General features: G+C 53.2%; 1 protein-coding gene across 4 annotated transcripts in view; it reads left to right on the forward strand.

The window, feature by feature from the left end:
* Positions 1-12,617, forward strand: part of NOS1AP (nitric oxide synthase 1 adaptor protein) — a 48,690-nt gene that overhangs the window by 2,257 nt on the left and 33,816 nt on the right. For all 4 annotated transcript variants that reach the window (XM_074151824.1, XM_074151823.1, XM_074151825.1 and 1 more), the window contains exon 2: positions 7,942-8,013. In XM_074151824.1, the coding sequence (XP_074007925.1) occupies positions 7,942-8,013 (72 nt within the window). The remainder of the gene's footprint in view (positions 1-7,941; positions 8,014-12,617) is intronic.

A 12,617-nucleotide genomic window follows, 5' to 3' on the forward strand; every position in this document is an offset into this window, starting at 1 on the left:
AGTGGATGTAATGCGTGTTTTTGTTCATCAGTAGCTGCTGGCTTCCATGCTGATGTTCCCCTTGCTTCTCTCCCGAGGGAATCCCAGTGTCCCAGGGTGGGTGGCTGTGGGCAGTCAGGATTTGGGCCCTTTTCAAGCACAAAGTGATGGACTTGCTCTGAGGCAGGCGGTGCTGCCACACGCGATGCTGTCAGGATGCTTGTGTTGCTCGTCCCCACTGAAGCTACTTGCAGCCATATGATCTGGCGTGGGGACACTGAGTCTGAGCGAAGTGTCCTCTAAGGATTATGTTAATCCGTTTTCTGGAGATAAATCCAATAGTTGGAAAATCCCAGTCCGTCTTCTTAGGAAGAGTAATACATTTCACGCTTTTGGATCTGTTTTCATTGGCCAGGCTGCTGGGGACTGGGGGAGCTGGCTCTGAGGGAAGGCAGGGCGTTTGCTGTCTTCTGCATCTTGTGGTCTGAATTGTTGAATAAAATCAAAAGCCTGACCTCTTGAGTTAGCTGAAGCATTCGGATGAAAGAGCTGGGAGCTACAGTGTGGCACAGGGGAGCAGGCATACATTCCCACTTGTGCAATGGTTTATGGTTAAATAAATGGATATGTAGAGAGTAAAGGCTCCTTCTGTCCTCCTCCACCCATCATTTCTCCTCTGGTTGGGGTGAGGAGGAGGGGGATGTGAGTTTACTCCTTATCTTCCCAAAGCCTTGGTGCTGCAAAACCCAAGGGCCAGCTTGTGCAACACCAGCAATCCTGTGCATTCAGAAATCATGACTCAGGCGACTCCAACGCCTCCAGAGAGATCAGCACGTAGAGGGAATTCAGTGGGGTGGTGGAGCCTGTCACTGCACTGCTGGACCCCCTGTCTGTTCGAGTGCAGGGGTGCTGGGTTTGCACGGGAAAGCTGTTACTGTCCCCCTGTCATTATAGTCGCTCTCAGGTGCTCACTGGGCTGGGCTCTTCTCCTGGGCTGAGCTCTCCTCCTGCCCTGGAGAACTTATGGTCTAGAGCAAGGTCCCATCTACCGAATGCCCATTATTTGGAAACAGCTGTTAATCCTTTGGTCCGGAGGCTCATTAATCCATTCACAGTGCCCTAATATACATGGTTCCCAATGAAAGGGGGAGGTGGGTGCAAGAACCCTCTCTGCTGCTCCCCCATCTGCAGGTGAGGGAAGAAGGGGCTGTCCAAGCAAACCTTGGTCCTCGAGCAGACCCACCGCCTGCAGTATGGGACTGCCATGGGCTAGGACAAGCCATGTGCCGAGACCTGGCTTTCCTGACATCAGACCTGTTTGCAGATAAATGTGGGATTGGAGGTTTGGGAGGGTTGCTGTTCTTCTGGGCAGCAGGTGGGGTTTTTGGGTTCAGGTGGTGGTTGGATTTTGTGGTTTGGGTTTTTTTTCCCCTTCAGGGATCTTGGCAACCAGGCATTTTCTCTCGTTTGTCAGTACTTTTTTCTGTTTCCGTGCGTGGGAAACTGAAGTTGAACCGAGCATCTGCTGCTGTCTATGTTTGGAGACGGGACACGAAGACTTTAGTCTGATCCAGTATGTCCCTTCCAATGGGCCCCTCCAGCTCCCCTGCCACCACCTTCCTGGGGCTGACAGCTCTGGCAGTGCCTACTGATTGCTGCAAAGATAATCATTTTATCAGGAAAGGGATTATAGCCTCAGGTGAACATTAAGCAGCAAATGCATGTGTGTTTCCACTCCTGTGTATATTTTTATGTATGGAGGGGCCATACATAAAAGCGTTGGAAGTGTAGTTGAGTTGCAGGCAGCTCTGATTGGGGTCTTCAATTCCCCTTCTCTACTTCAGGCTCCCTTCCCAGCGAGATTCCCTTTCCTGGAGGGCTGGGAAGCCAGAGACAGGTTGTGTGAAGCTCAGCACCTCTTTGGCTCTCTGGGAGAGACTTGGCAGCTTTATTTGGGGGCTGTTTGTACTGGCAGCTCTGGAGTATGGTGCGCTCTGTCAGGGCTGCTCAGCCCAGAGCAAAGCTGCAGTGTGATTTTTAGCCCAGGATTGCTTGCTCGAGGCTATAAATAACCTTCCCGTGTGCCACAAAAGTTCTCGGCTGAAACAGTGGCATATTCCTGCCATACTTGTTAAGTCAGTTCACAGGCTGCTTAGTGAAGCTCTTAGCAGAAAAAAAAAAAAAAGGCGACTGCCAGGATTTGGCAAAGCTGTGTGTGCCCAGACTGTGGGTACTGGCCAGGCAGCGCGTGGGCTCAGCAGATGCCAGAAGGTCCTGAGGAAGAAGCGATGGGGGTGGGATGCTCTTGGCCCTTCTTTCTGGCCGCTGAAGTGTTCCTGTCTTGCGCATCCCATACACGAATGCCTGTTAAGGCTGTAGCTGGGTGTAAGTGCAGGAAGCTCAGCCCTTGCGTGGGGGGCAGCTGTGGGCGGCGTGGCTGGGCGGGGGGACGGAAACGGGGGCAAGTGGACAGCCCTGCTTTATTTGGCATGGAAAAACTTCATCTCTCCTGCTGCACCCCCTCGTCCTGTGTCCTGGTGTCTCTGCTGCAGGGCCACATCCTGCTGCAAAGGTGTCTCCCCTTATTGCGCGAGCCCCATTTTGGCCGGTGAGAGGGGAGGATGGATGCAGTTCATGTGGTTCTGGTGGGTGCTGGGGTCTTGTCTTGGGCCCCCCAGAGCTCGGTGTTTCTGGCACTCGCAGCTCAGAGGAGGTTGCAAATGCGTCTAGGCTCGGCAGGCAGGCAAGCACTAATCCTTAGGGCATCAGCTTGACCAGTGCTGCCTGGCATGAGGTGTCCCTGTTTTAATGCTGGTTGCATAGCTCTGGACGGGTCCGACACGCTGGGTGCACCCTGGCATCCTCAGGGTACAGAGCCCTGTTAAGGGGGGACTGGGTAGGGCTAGAGTCCTCCAGCTCAGCAGAGAGCCCACTGCATCCTCCTGCTGGGCTCAGGCTGGAAAGCCAGGGCTTTTTTTCCATTGAAGTCAGCTGGCATCCTGACTTTTCCATCCCTTTTGGCCTCTGAGCCTGCACCACCGCAGTCTGAGTAAACTTCCCTCCTTTCCTTCCAGCATGGCTGGGTGTTCCTGGGGTGCAGGGCAGAGCCGGGACCGTGCCAGCCCAGCCCCGTGGCTCCCTGGACAGAGGCCGTGTGTGGGCAACTGGAGAGCAGGAGCACTGGGACAGCAAAAGCCCTGGGAACTGGGTTTTTCCTTGCTTTCCCTGATGGTGGCTGCCAGGGGAGAAGCCCTTATCAGCCAGGCCGGATGTTTCCTCAGGCACTGGGGGAAATAAAGAGGTTTCAGATCTTGGGGCCCCTGGCTGAGGACTGGTGCCCAAGCACTTTGGCCCTTGCTTCGTGGCACAGTTGTGTGTCACGGGGCCGATGTCCCAGTTCCTGGTACAGCCTCACGCTGCCCTGGACTCTTCAGAATCCTTGGGACCCTCACACCCTATATCTGATGCCTCTCACTCAGCTGCAGGTACCTCCAGTAACCCCTCCCCAGCCCAGGTGCAGGACCTTCTGCTTGGATGGGGTTCTCCTGGCCCCAAGGATGGCTGCGTAGCCAGCGGTGCGATGCCCCAGCCTGGGGCTGGTGCCAGCGTGTCTCCTCTGCCTGCGCTGCCCTGCTGCCTGCCTGCAGCTCCTCTGCAGAAGCAGTGGCTCCTCATCCATGGCAAGCTTTCTGACTCGAGGTGGCTTTCCAAGCTGGAAACCCGGCAGCCGGCCAGTCTAGGCTCCCCCTGTACGTCAGGTATGATTCAGCCCTGACCTTTGCACGCAGTATCGGGCTGACAGAGCAGCAACGTGCCCTCCCTTGGGAAGGCGGCAGCTCCTCTCCGGGAAGGCTTTCGCTGCCTACCACCCGCAAAGGATCTCATCAGCACCCCTTGGAAGGTGTCCTCACTGTCAGGGATGCGATTGGCCTTCAGCTTTCTGAAAATATCTGCCACCTGCTGTCACAGAAAAAGCACCTTCCCAAGAAAATTCGTTTCTGACAGAGCAGAAAACGAGAAATATTAAAAAACCTCAAGGAAAAATGAGAAACTAAGTGACTTGTGCAAACATTGCTTTGGCAAAATGCTGTCCTTTGTTTTCTTGGGTTTTTTTCCTCTGGCCTGGGGAGGATTGATATTTCCCTGAACTGGACAGGTCTTTTGTAAGCCATGGGTGGAGGGTACATGGTGTGGGCTGTGTCTGGAGGCCCCTTCCAGCCGTGCCTGGGACAGGCAGGGGGATTTGCGTGGGAGGGGGACAGCACACAAGCTCCCTTTGGGTGCTGAGAAGCCCCATGGGTGACGGCCACCAAGCCTGTGCCATGGCAGGGAGAGGGGCTGCCCTTTCTAGGGGCCCTGGAAGGACTGATGGAAGGCTGGATCCCACGCACGGGGATGAGGAACAGCGGGGTGGCGGGGGACTGAAAGCATCTGGCAAAATAGGTGCTTTGTGCCTGCCTGCCCGTGCCGCTGGGCGACGCAGCCCCGAGCGGCTCTGGCCGTTTGCAATGCGAGGGCTGCCTTTGTGGGGCTGCCAGAGTGCCTTGTTACAGAAGGGACCCCCTCGGCTGCCCATTCACCGGGGCTCCGAGCGGGTGGCTTTTCTTCTCCTAATTGGGCTGAGGAGGAGGGGGCTGCCTGGGACTGCCCTCCCTACTGAGCCAGCCGTGCCCCCCACCTTCAGAGCATGGGGATCGGTGACCCCCTAATCCTGCCTGGCTCTTGGGTGGGGGTGGGGGGGCTCCACCTCTGCCACCCCATCCCCTGGCAGGGTGGTGGGGGTGTGGATCTGGAGGTGATTATTTGGAAAAGCCGTGTCCTGTATATGTACATATGGTTTCCTACTCAGTTCCCGGGGGCTTGGAGAGGGTGGGTTCTTTCATGGGTTTATTTTCTTTGTCAGCTCTCTTTCACACAGCTTTATTTTCCTTCCTTTTGTCTCGGGCGCCTTCCTTTCTCCTCCCTGAGCTCAGCCCTGGCCCTGCTGCCTCTCTTTCCCGCAGGGTCGACCTGCTGGGACGGATGCTGGTCCAATCCCTGTAGGGACTAGGGACATCGACCCCTGTGGGGACCAGGGCTATCACCGTGGCTGGCAGCTCACTTGGGGCATGCGGATTATAAAGGAAGGCACAAGCCCATGGCTGGGGTCTGGGAACCCCCATGCTTGGGGGTATCTGGGCGTCCTTCCTTGGGAGGGGGGAGCTGGGTCTGAGCCTTGGGGTTGGATGATGGGGGAGCTCTGCACCCCAGAGGCTCCTGCTGCTTTGCTGATCCTCGCCTCTACCTCGCCTGCTTTTTCCCACACCTCTTCCCAAAATAAAGGCTGGTGCTGTGAGTAGGAGGGTTGGAGGAGAGCAGAGCAGGAGCAGTGCTCCGTGCACTTATCACCTGCAAATCACGAGCAAATACAGGTGGTTTCTCAGGCCATCCCCACGCCTTGCCTGGGAAATAGTAGTTTCGCTGAAAGACTGACCTCCAAGTCCACATTTCTGGGAGGACACTCATCACATTGTGAAGGGTTACTCCTCTGCAGTGCGGTTCCCGTGTGCGCTTTCTGCCCTGAAGGCAAAAATAATCTGGGGAGACTTTGTCCATCTGTTGAGTTTTGTGAAATGTGCAAAAAATACCTGCCTCCAGAGCGGAGGGAGAGGTGGGTGTTTTTGGAGCTGTGAGCACAGTAATCTGTGAAGTGAGCCCACAATGGGGCTGGAGGTGCTGTGGGCTCTGGTGAGGGCGTGCTCCCACGGGATGCAGGATGCAGCAGGATGCTCTGGAGCCTGGGTTTGGGAACAAAGGTGAATCCTGCATGTTTTATCACCTGAGTCCCTTGGTTCAGGTGCTCACAAGCATGGGCTGGAGGGGAATAGCTGAATACAGGGGCATAGGTAGGGTGGCATGAAGACACTTCGTACTGCTGGTGCTGTTTTCCAGGAGGGCCATCCAAGGAGGTCCAAGGTGGTGTCCAGTTTCTGCTCCATCACTTGCTTATGGGTTGGCCCAGCCCTGACAGTCTCACACATGCAATTACGGGTATGACTGAGTGTTGCTGCTGGCCGAGGTTGTGGTTGTCAACCAGAAGGTTGGCATTGCTTGAATTCATGTGGCTGTGGGAGCCAGCATTGGACGGGGCTGTCTTCTGCCCAGCTGATACCTGCCACCGCTTATCCTGTCCTTGCCTGCGCAAGGAAAATGTGGGGAGAAGGAAAGTGTTTATCCTTCTAGTGGCAGTGACCTGGAGCTGTTGGGAATAGCTGGAAGAAGAGACGCATCCCCTGGCTGTCCTCTTTGCTAGCAAAAGTTCTATCCGTCTTACAATTCAAGTTAAGAAGTTTCCCTTGCACGTGAGCAGGAAGCAGCGCCGGGTGGTCCCCAGCAGAAGAGCCGCATGGAGAGGCTCGGAGGCGGGGGTGCAGTGGAGCCAAGATATTTGCCTGGCGGGGGAAGACAGGGAAAGGTTTCTCCCTTACCTGCTGCGTGGTGACCATGTGCCCAGGGGTCTGGCTCCCTCAGCCCTCTTCCTCATCTCCTGCTTTTTACTGATGGTTTCCAGACTTCATATAAGAAAAGGAAATTGATTGACGTCAAAGACGCCTCTCTTAATGTGGCCTGAACCATTGAAGGGGTGGGAAGGCTCCATTTGGGGGATGCGACTAAAAACTTAGCGAGACTTGTGCTTTTGCAGTCAGGCATTCAGGAGCTGGGGTCTGGGCAGTTAATGCCGCCGTTGCTGGCGGTGTGCATCGTGGGTTTTAATTCCTGGTTACATAAAGCTGCCCTGCACCATGGCAGCCTGCTCAGCACGTGACGAACACGCCAGCTGTTTGCTGTTTATTTTTATATCCTCTCTCTTCGTGTCTACTCTCAGCACCAACTGCCCGGTGCCGCTCGCTGGACGCTGCCTCCATCTGCACCCGGGGCAGGAGCCACGTGGGGCGAGCTTGTTGAGCTTGGGGTACAGGTGTGGAGGTTTAGCAAGGAGGGCTCTCCAGGATAGCACACATAGGCAAAACCCAGGGGCGATCATGCAGCCCCTGTGCTGTGCCCTTAATAAAGGTGGCAGCAGCATCCCAGCAGAGAGGAGCCGGGAGTCCCGCAGCGATGCTGGGGGAGAAATAACCCCTCTCCGCAGCCTCTGCCTGTGCAGTGACCCCTAGACCTGGGTTTTCATGGTGTCAGCAGAGGTTATGGCGGTATTCACAGGAACATATAGCCCTGCCAGGTTTAGTGCCCATGCTGCGCTGCTGAGGGTTACGTCAGTGCTCATGTTGAGATGAAGCGTGGGAGCACAGGGGGCTAGTAAATAGACTCAAAATGCTTTTCTTCTAACTACGCGTTTTTAGCGCTCCACATTGACTCTTCATTGCTTGTCTGTTTTCTGATCCTTCTGAATCTGCCCTCTTCCATTTTATTTTTAAAAAGGTTTTTGTTCAGCATCTCTCCGTGCCGGGTCGCAGCGGTGCTGCCTTTGGTCCCCTTTGAATAGCAAAGCGGCTCCTTTCTTCTGGAGGCTTGGCCTGGAGGCTCAGCATCTCTGTAAAAACAGCCAACGGTTTGGCAGAGCTGTAATTAAGTAGCGAAGGGCCTGTCACAGGACAGGTTGCCCCAGCTATTTTAGGGATATTCCAATTTCCAGGTCTATAATAGATGATTTGGGGCAGCTGAGGGGATATTGGCTTATACTTACATACTTTGATCATGGCATAGATGAATGAATCCTGCTGGCCTGATTACCCAAGTTATTTTATTGTTAGAATAAGGGCTGCTGAATGCTTGAAACATTGTGGTGAGGGAACAGCTTCGTGGTGGGAGGCATGCAAGGCTTCAGGTGCAGTGGGCAAAACGCCGCCTGTTCCCCAGAAGTGACACTGGATTCCATGCAGGGATGCCATCGAGGCCATGGTGAGACTGTGAGGTTTCCAGTGCCATGGAAACTTGACTAATCGTCTCTTTCTTTCCCTCTAGTACATTGGGAGCCTGGATGTGCCACGGCCAAACAGTCGGGTGGAGATCGTGACGGCCATGCGGCGGATCAGGGTGAGTGTGGTGAGGATGCTCCTTCCCCTGTGCGTTGGGGTTGCGGGGGCACTGTGCCTCGATCTCTGCTTGCAGCCTTGTCTCACTTAAGTCCCGTCCTCTACGTTATTCATAACTCTGTAGTTTTCACTGTCACTCTCTCCATGGAGATCTCCGTGTAACCCAGGCTTGGTGGCTGCAAGCTTGTGACTTTCTGCCACACCATCACGTTTGGAGCATCCCCTGCTCTGGCTGTCCCCCGTGGTACCCAGGCATCCCACGTGCCATGGCTGGGATTAGCTGCAGCCCGAGCGGTAGCAGGGCCATCTCCATGCTCATGGTGCTGTGTCCTGTGCAGGAGCGTGTGCTGGGGAGGCAGGGGTGGGGTGGAAGGTGGGTGCGGGACAAGGGGCTGCCAGCACTGGACAGAAACCATAGCATGTCCACAATTCGGAGGATTTCCTCATGTGTCAGTCCCAATTCAAAGGCAACAGCAAACTACTCGTGGAAGAGGTACACTTGGGTTTTACTGCTTGCATTAAGTGCTTCAGCTGCGTGAAAATTCACTTGGTGCCTGGATATGCCAGCAGGTTAGTGCCCGGTAAATGGCAATGTGCAAATTAAAGTGCTGAGTAACGAGCTCTGGGGCCGGCCAGCAGCGAGCTTGTTTAACAGTGAGTAGGTCAGGGGATGTCAGCTGCTAATGAAGTCATCTGGCTTCCCAAAATACTTATAGGCAGGATACAGGGCGCTCTCTCCGTATAATGCTTGGCCAATAGCCAGGAGAGGAGCTTTTCCTCTGCTCCATGGCCTTTTGCCTGCACAACTGGAAGGTGTTCAAGGGCAGGCTGGGAGGTGAGCAAACCACACACCCAGCAGAGAGCTTGCTGCCCCCAGGCTTAAAACAGCAGGAGCTTGACTGCTCTTCAACACATGAGACAGCCCTTTGGGCAGTGGTTGGACCTTGGTCTGACATACATGGTGGTGTGGCCACAGGCGCAGGTAATTTGGTCTGCTCTGTGGGTCACAAGCAAGGGGTCCGCCCTGTCTTCCAGTGATGGCGCTCTCCAGGAAATAACACTCTTAAATGGAAGGAGCTGAGGATGCTTGCAGGGACGTTGAGTAATGGATGAGCTGTCTTTCTGGGGGCCTCATGGGATTTCATGAGCACTGGGCCTGCTCGTGTGGCTGAGGAGCCCTACCAGGGCTCCTCTCTCAGTCCCTCCTGAAGACTCTTGCTATAGTCTTGTTTTCTCATCACCAGAGGAGGAGAGGGGGTATCATACCCCAAGGAGAGGAGTATTGTATCCCAAGGACACAGCTTGCAAGGTTCTTCAGTTTCAAACTTTCAGCACGTAGTTTGTGGGCTTTTCTCAGCAGCTTTCCTACCCCCTGTCCTCTTGGTGGTGGCCGGTGCACAAGCTGGGAAGTCCTTTATGGTATTAGTTTTGCTCACCTTGGTTCCAAACAAGGTTTGGGACAGAACAACTGTGACGCCGTCAGGAGCTCTCATAAACAGCTGTTTCCTCTGTTGCCTTTCAAGATAAGACTTTTGAAAGGATGCAGCTCCAGCCCCAAAATCACATGACTCCACATCAGCATGGGAGGACTGGCACAACTTCGAGAGCTTAAATAAACCCTACTGTGTTTTTTTGTTGACCAATATAAATAAACTTAAGCATAGTTTAGACAATTCATAGATAAAGCTCTGAATGGCTGAAAGAACACAAATTAGGGTAAAATAATGATTTCTCTTGATGAATGATGTGTTTGAAACATGTGCTCTGAATTTCCTTGATCTAGTGTAAGACGAGAGAGATGCAAGTCATTGAAAGGCTGTGAGTTTGCAGACCGCATCTGCCAGAGAGACTTTTAATGTCTGTTTATTTGTCGCAGGGTGCTGTTTGCGAAGAGGATGCCAGGACGGTTTGTTAGATGGGAGTTTACGCATAAAGCCCTTCCCTGCTTTCCTGTGTTTTGCACTGGCCTTGCACCCAGCAGCAAGATGTTACTGCGGTGTTGCAAGGGCATTCGCTGGCTGGGCTGGGCGCCGGAGGCTGGTTTGAATTTGGCTGGAGGTCAAGGAATGTGTGTCCTTCTTAAAGCAGAAGGGTAGTTGTGTTCTTTGAGGAATAAAGTAATTCCCAAAATATTGGCTTGGGCAAACCAGAGGAAGAAAAAGCTTATTTAGGCACAGAGAGCAGGCGATGGGAGATCTTCAAGTGCAAGCTGCAGTGGTTCTGCACGTGGTGTGTGAAGCAGCTCCTGACCCTGAGGTCTGTATGGTTTTTTTAATGCAGCGTTGTGTCCTGAGTTATTTGCTGCCAGTGACGGAGGGGACCCCTTTCTGTCCCCCACGCCGCTGTGGCTCCACTTTCTCATGCTAGCTGCCTTCATGCTAGCTGCTCATTGGCCTTTGCCACTAAGTGATTAAAAACAATGATCCTACAAAGAAGTGAGGAAGCACCCTGCCCTGCAGCATGGCTCCTGAGGGGGGAGAGCACCCTGGAAGTCCCCATAACTGCCCGTGCTGGGGAGGGACGGGGCCACAAGCAGCAGCATCTCCTCCTGCAGCCCTGCCTCCCCTCTGCTCACTGGCAGCCGGGACTTGAAGGGTGAGCACTGGGGGTCTGGCTGATCCCAGCTTCCTGTTTAGAGGGAGACCTGACCCTTTGGGGGCAAAGAGGAGGATACAGCATAGCTGGCATTGCTGGGATTCCTGCTCTGGCCTGGCTCTGCCGCCCTTGTGCCGCTCTCCTGGGAGCAAAGCAGAGCAATGGATCGTGGGCAGAACAGCTCCACCAGAGCAAGATGTAGATATTAAGCCCAAATCTGGTCTCTTTTGTGGATCGGGATTGAGAAGGACTTTATACAGGGAGTTGGTGTTGCAGGGCAGGGATGCCATCCCCGTCCTCCCACTGCTGGAGGGCTGGCGGCAGCATGGCCATCCTCACGGTGCTCTCCAGAGGGAGGGCTCCTGTCCAGAAGCAGGAGGATATTGGAGAATTCCTGGGATTCTCGAAGCTTGGGGGAGAGGAGGGAAGGGGAGGTGCTCAGCCCGCTGCCTCTGCCTTCCTGCTTTTCCTGCCTGCTCCGCTGGCTTGCTGGGGACACAGCCCTGCCTCACTCTGCATCTTGGTGCAAATCCCTGGCCCTTGGAAGGACTTGGTGGAACGGGACATTGGCTCAGCTGTGGATGCACTTGGACAGCAATTTCGTAAGAGTTTGCTGCAGCTTTCCTCCAGAGCCTACATCATCTGACTCTCTTCCAGGGCACCAATGGCCATGTCAGTACTAATAAATACAGTAGGCTAGGGCTTGTTTTCCTGGCAAGCAGCTGGGATTGTGTTTGTACAACTGACTCCCTTCTCTTCCTTATCCCAAAATGGGGTGACATGGTCCATGTTGCTTCATGCCCTAAACTTCTGGGATAGGTTTGCCTTCAAAGCGTTCCTTGGCTCCTCGGGATACAAGGTATGATAAACCGATCCGCAAGTCCAGATAGTTACACTTGGGCACCTGAATTCCAAAAGATCCCAAGCTCAACAGAAATTAAATGCTCGTTAAAACTGCAGCCAGCCTGTCCTGTTGGTGTGAGACTTGGGGATCTTCCTTGACCTAGCTCGCCTGGGAAGCAGCAGCTCAGAGGCCTCAGTGCTCTTCTGCTCTGTGCCAGTCATAGGCAAAGCTTGAGAAATTCAGATGGGAGCTTGCGAATGTGGTCTGGGATGGGTTGTACATCTGTCAGCTACCGAAGAGGATGTTACAGTACTGGAGAGGAAGAGACCAATTGATGCATCTTCCCAACCATTAAAGATTGTGAGTTGTTGAAGATTTCAGTTTAAAGTGCCTGAGCTAGCTGCAGGGCATCCTTTCTTTTCTTTATTTTTTTTTTTCAGACTGGCTGAGCACGTGGGGCCCTAAATGACGATGATAACTGTATATTTTTTTATGTTTTCATGATGTAAATATATGTAAATGCTTTCTTCTGTGCTCCTGGCATGTCTCCAGTGCAGCCAGTGCTACATGGCTGGGGCTTGGTATGATCGTTCTATAGAGAATTTGGAATTGTCCATTTTGTGCTGCTTGGATTGGTGAGTGCAGCTTTAATCCAGGTTTTCTTTGGTGCCAGAAAGGATGAAATCCTAGATAGGCACTTCTTAAAAGCTGCTTCTGTGGAAGTCTTCTTCAAGCCTATTTCTGGGAAGTGTCCAGCTGAGTTTTGCAGGCTCAAAACAAGGAGGCATTTCAAGCACTTTAAAATCTAACTCCTCTACACCTCCTACTCTGTCAGGTACATCTGATTTTGTTGGACTTCTGCTGCTTTGCATAGCTGAGCTCTATTTTAGCAAATTGGCAAAATTGCTGAATTTCAACAAGCTTGTTTAAAGCAAGATTTTTGCATCCTCTGCAAGCCACATGCACAGTCGGACTGGCGTGAAAATTGATGCATTTGGCCAGTTATTTGTGTAGAATGCCTGGTGTAATTTTGAGCTCTTTCAGTTGAAATATTTCTGAGATACCACTGTTCCTGCCGTGCGGAGTTTTGAAAAGCATTAGGTCATTTATAATAATGTCATCTTTTTTTGGTTTGGGTTTTTGTTGTTTTTTTTTTTTTCCTTTGT

This window comes from Numenius arquata, chromosome 8, assembly GCF_964106895.1.
Source record: "Numenius arquata chromosome 8, bNumArq3.hap1.1, whole genome shotgun sequence".
In the NCBI taxonomy this organism is placed as follows: domain Eukaryota; kingdom Metazoa; phylum Chordata; class Aves; order Charadriiformes; family Scolopacidae; genus Numenius; species Numenius arquata.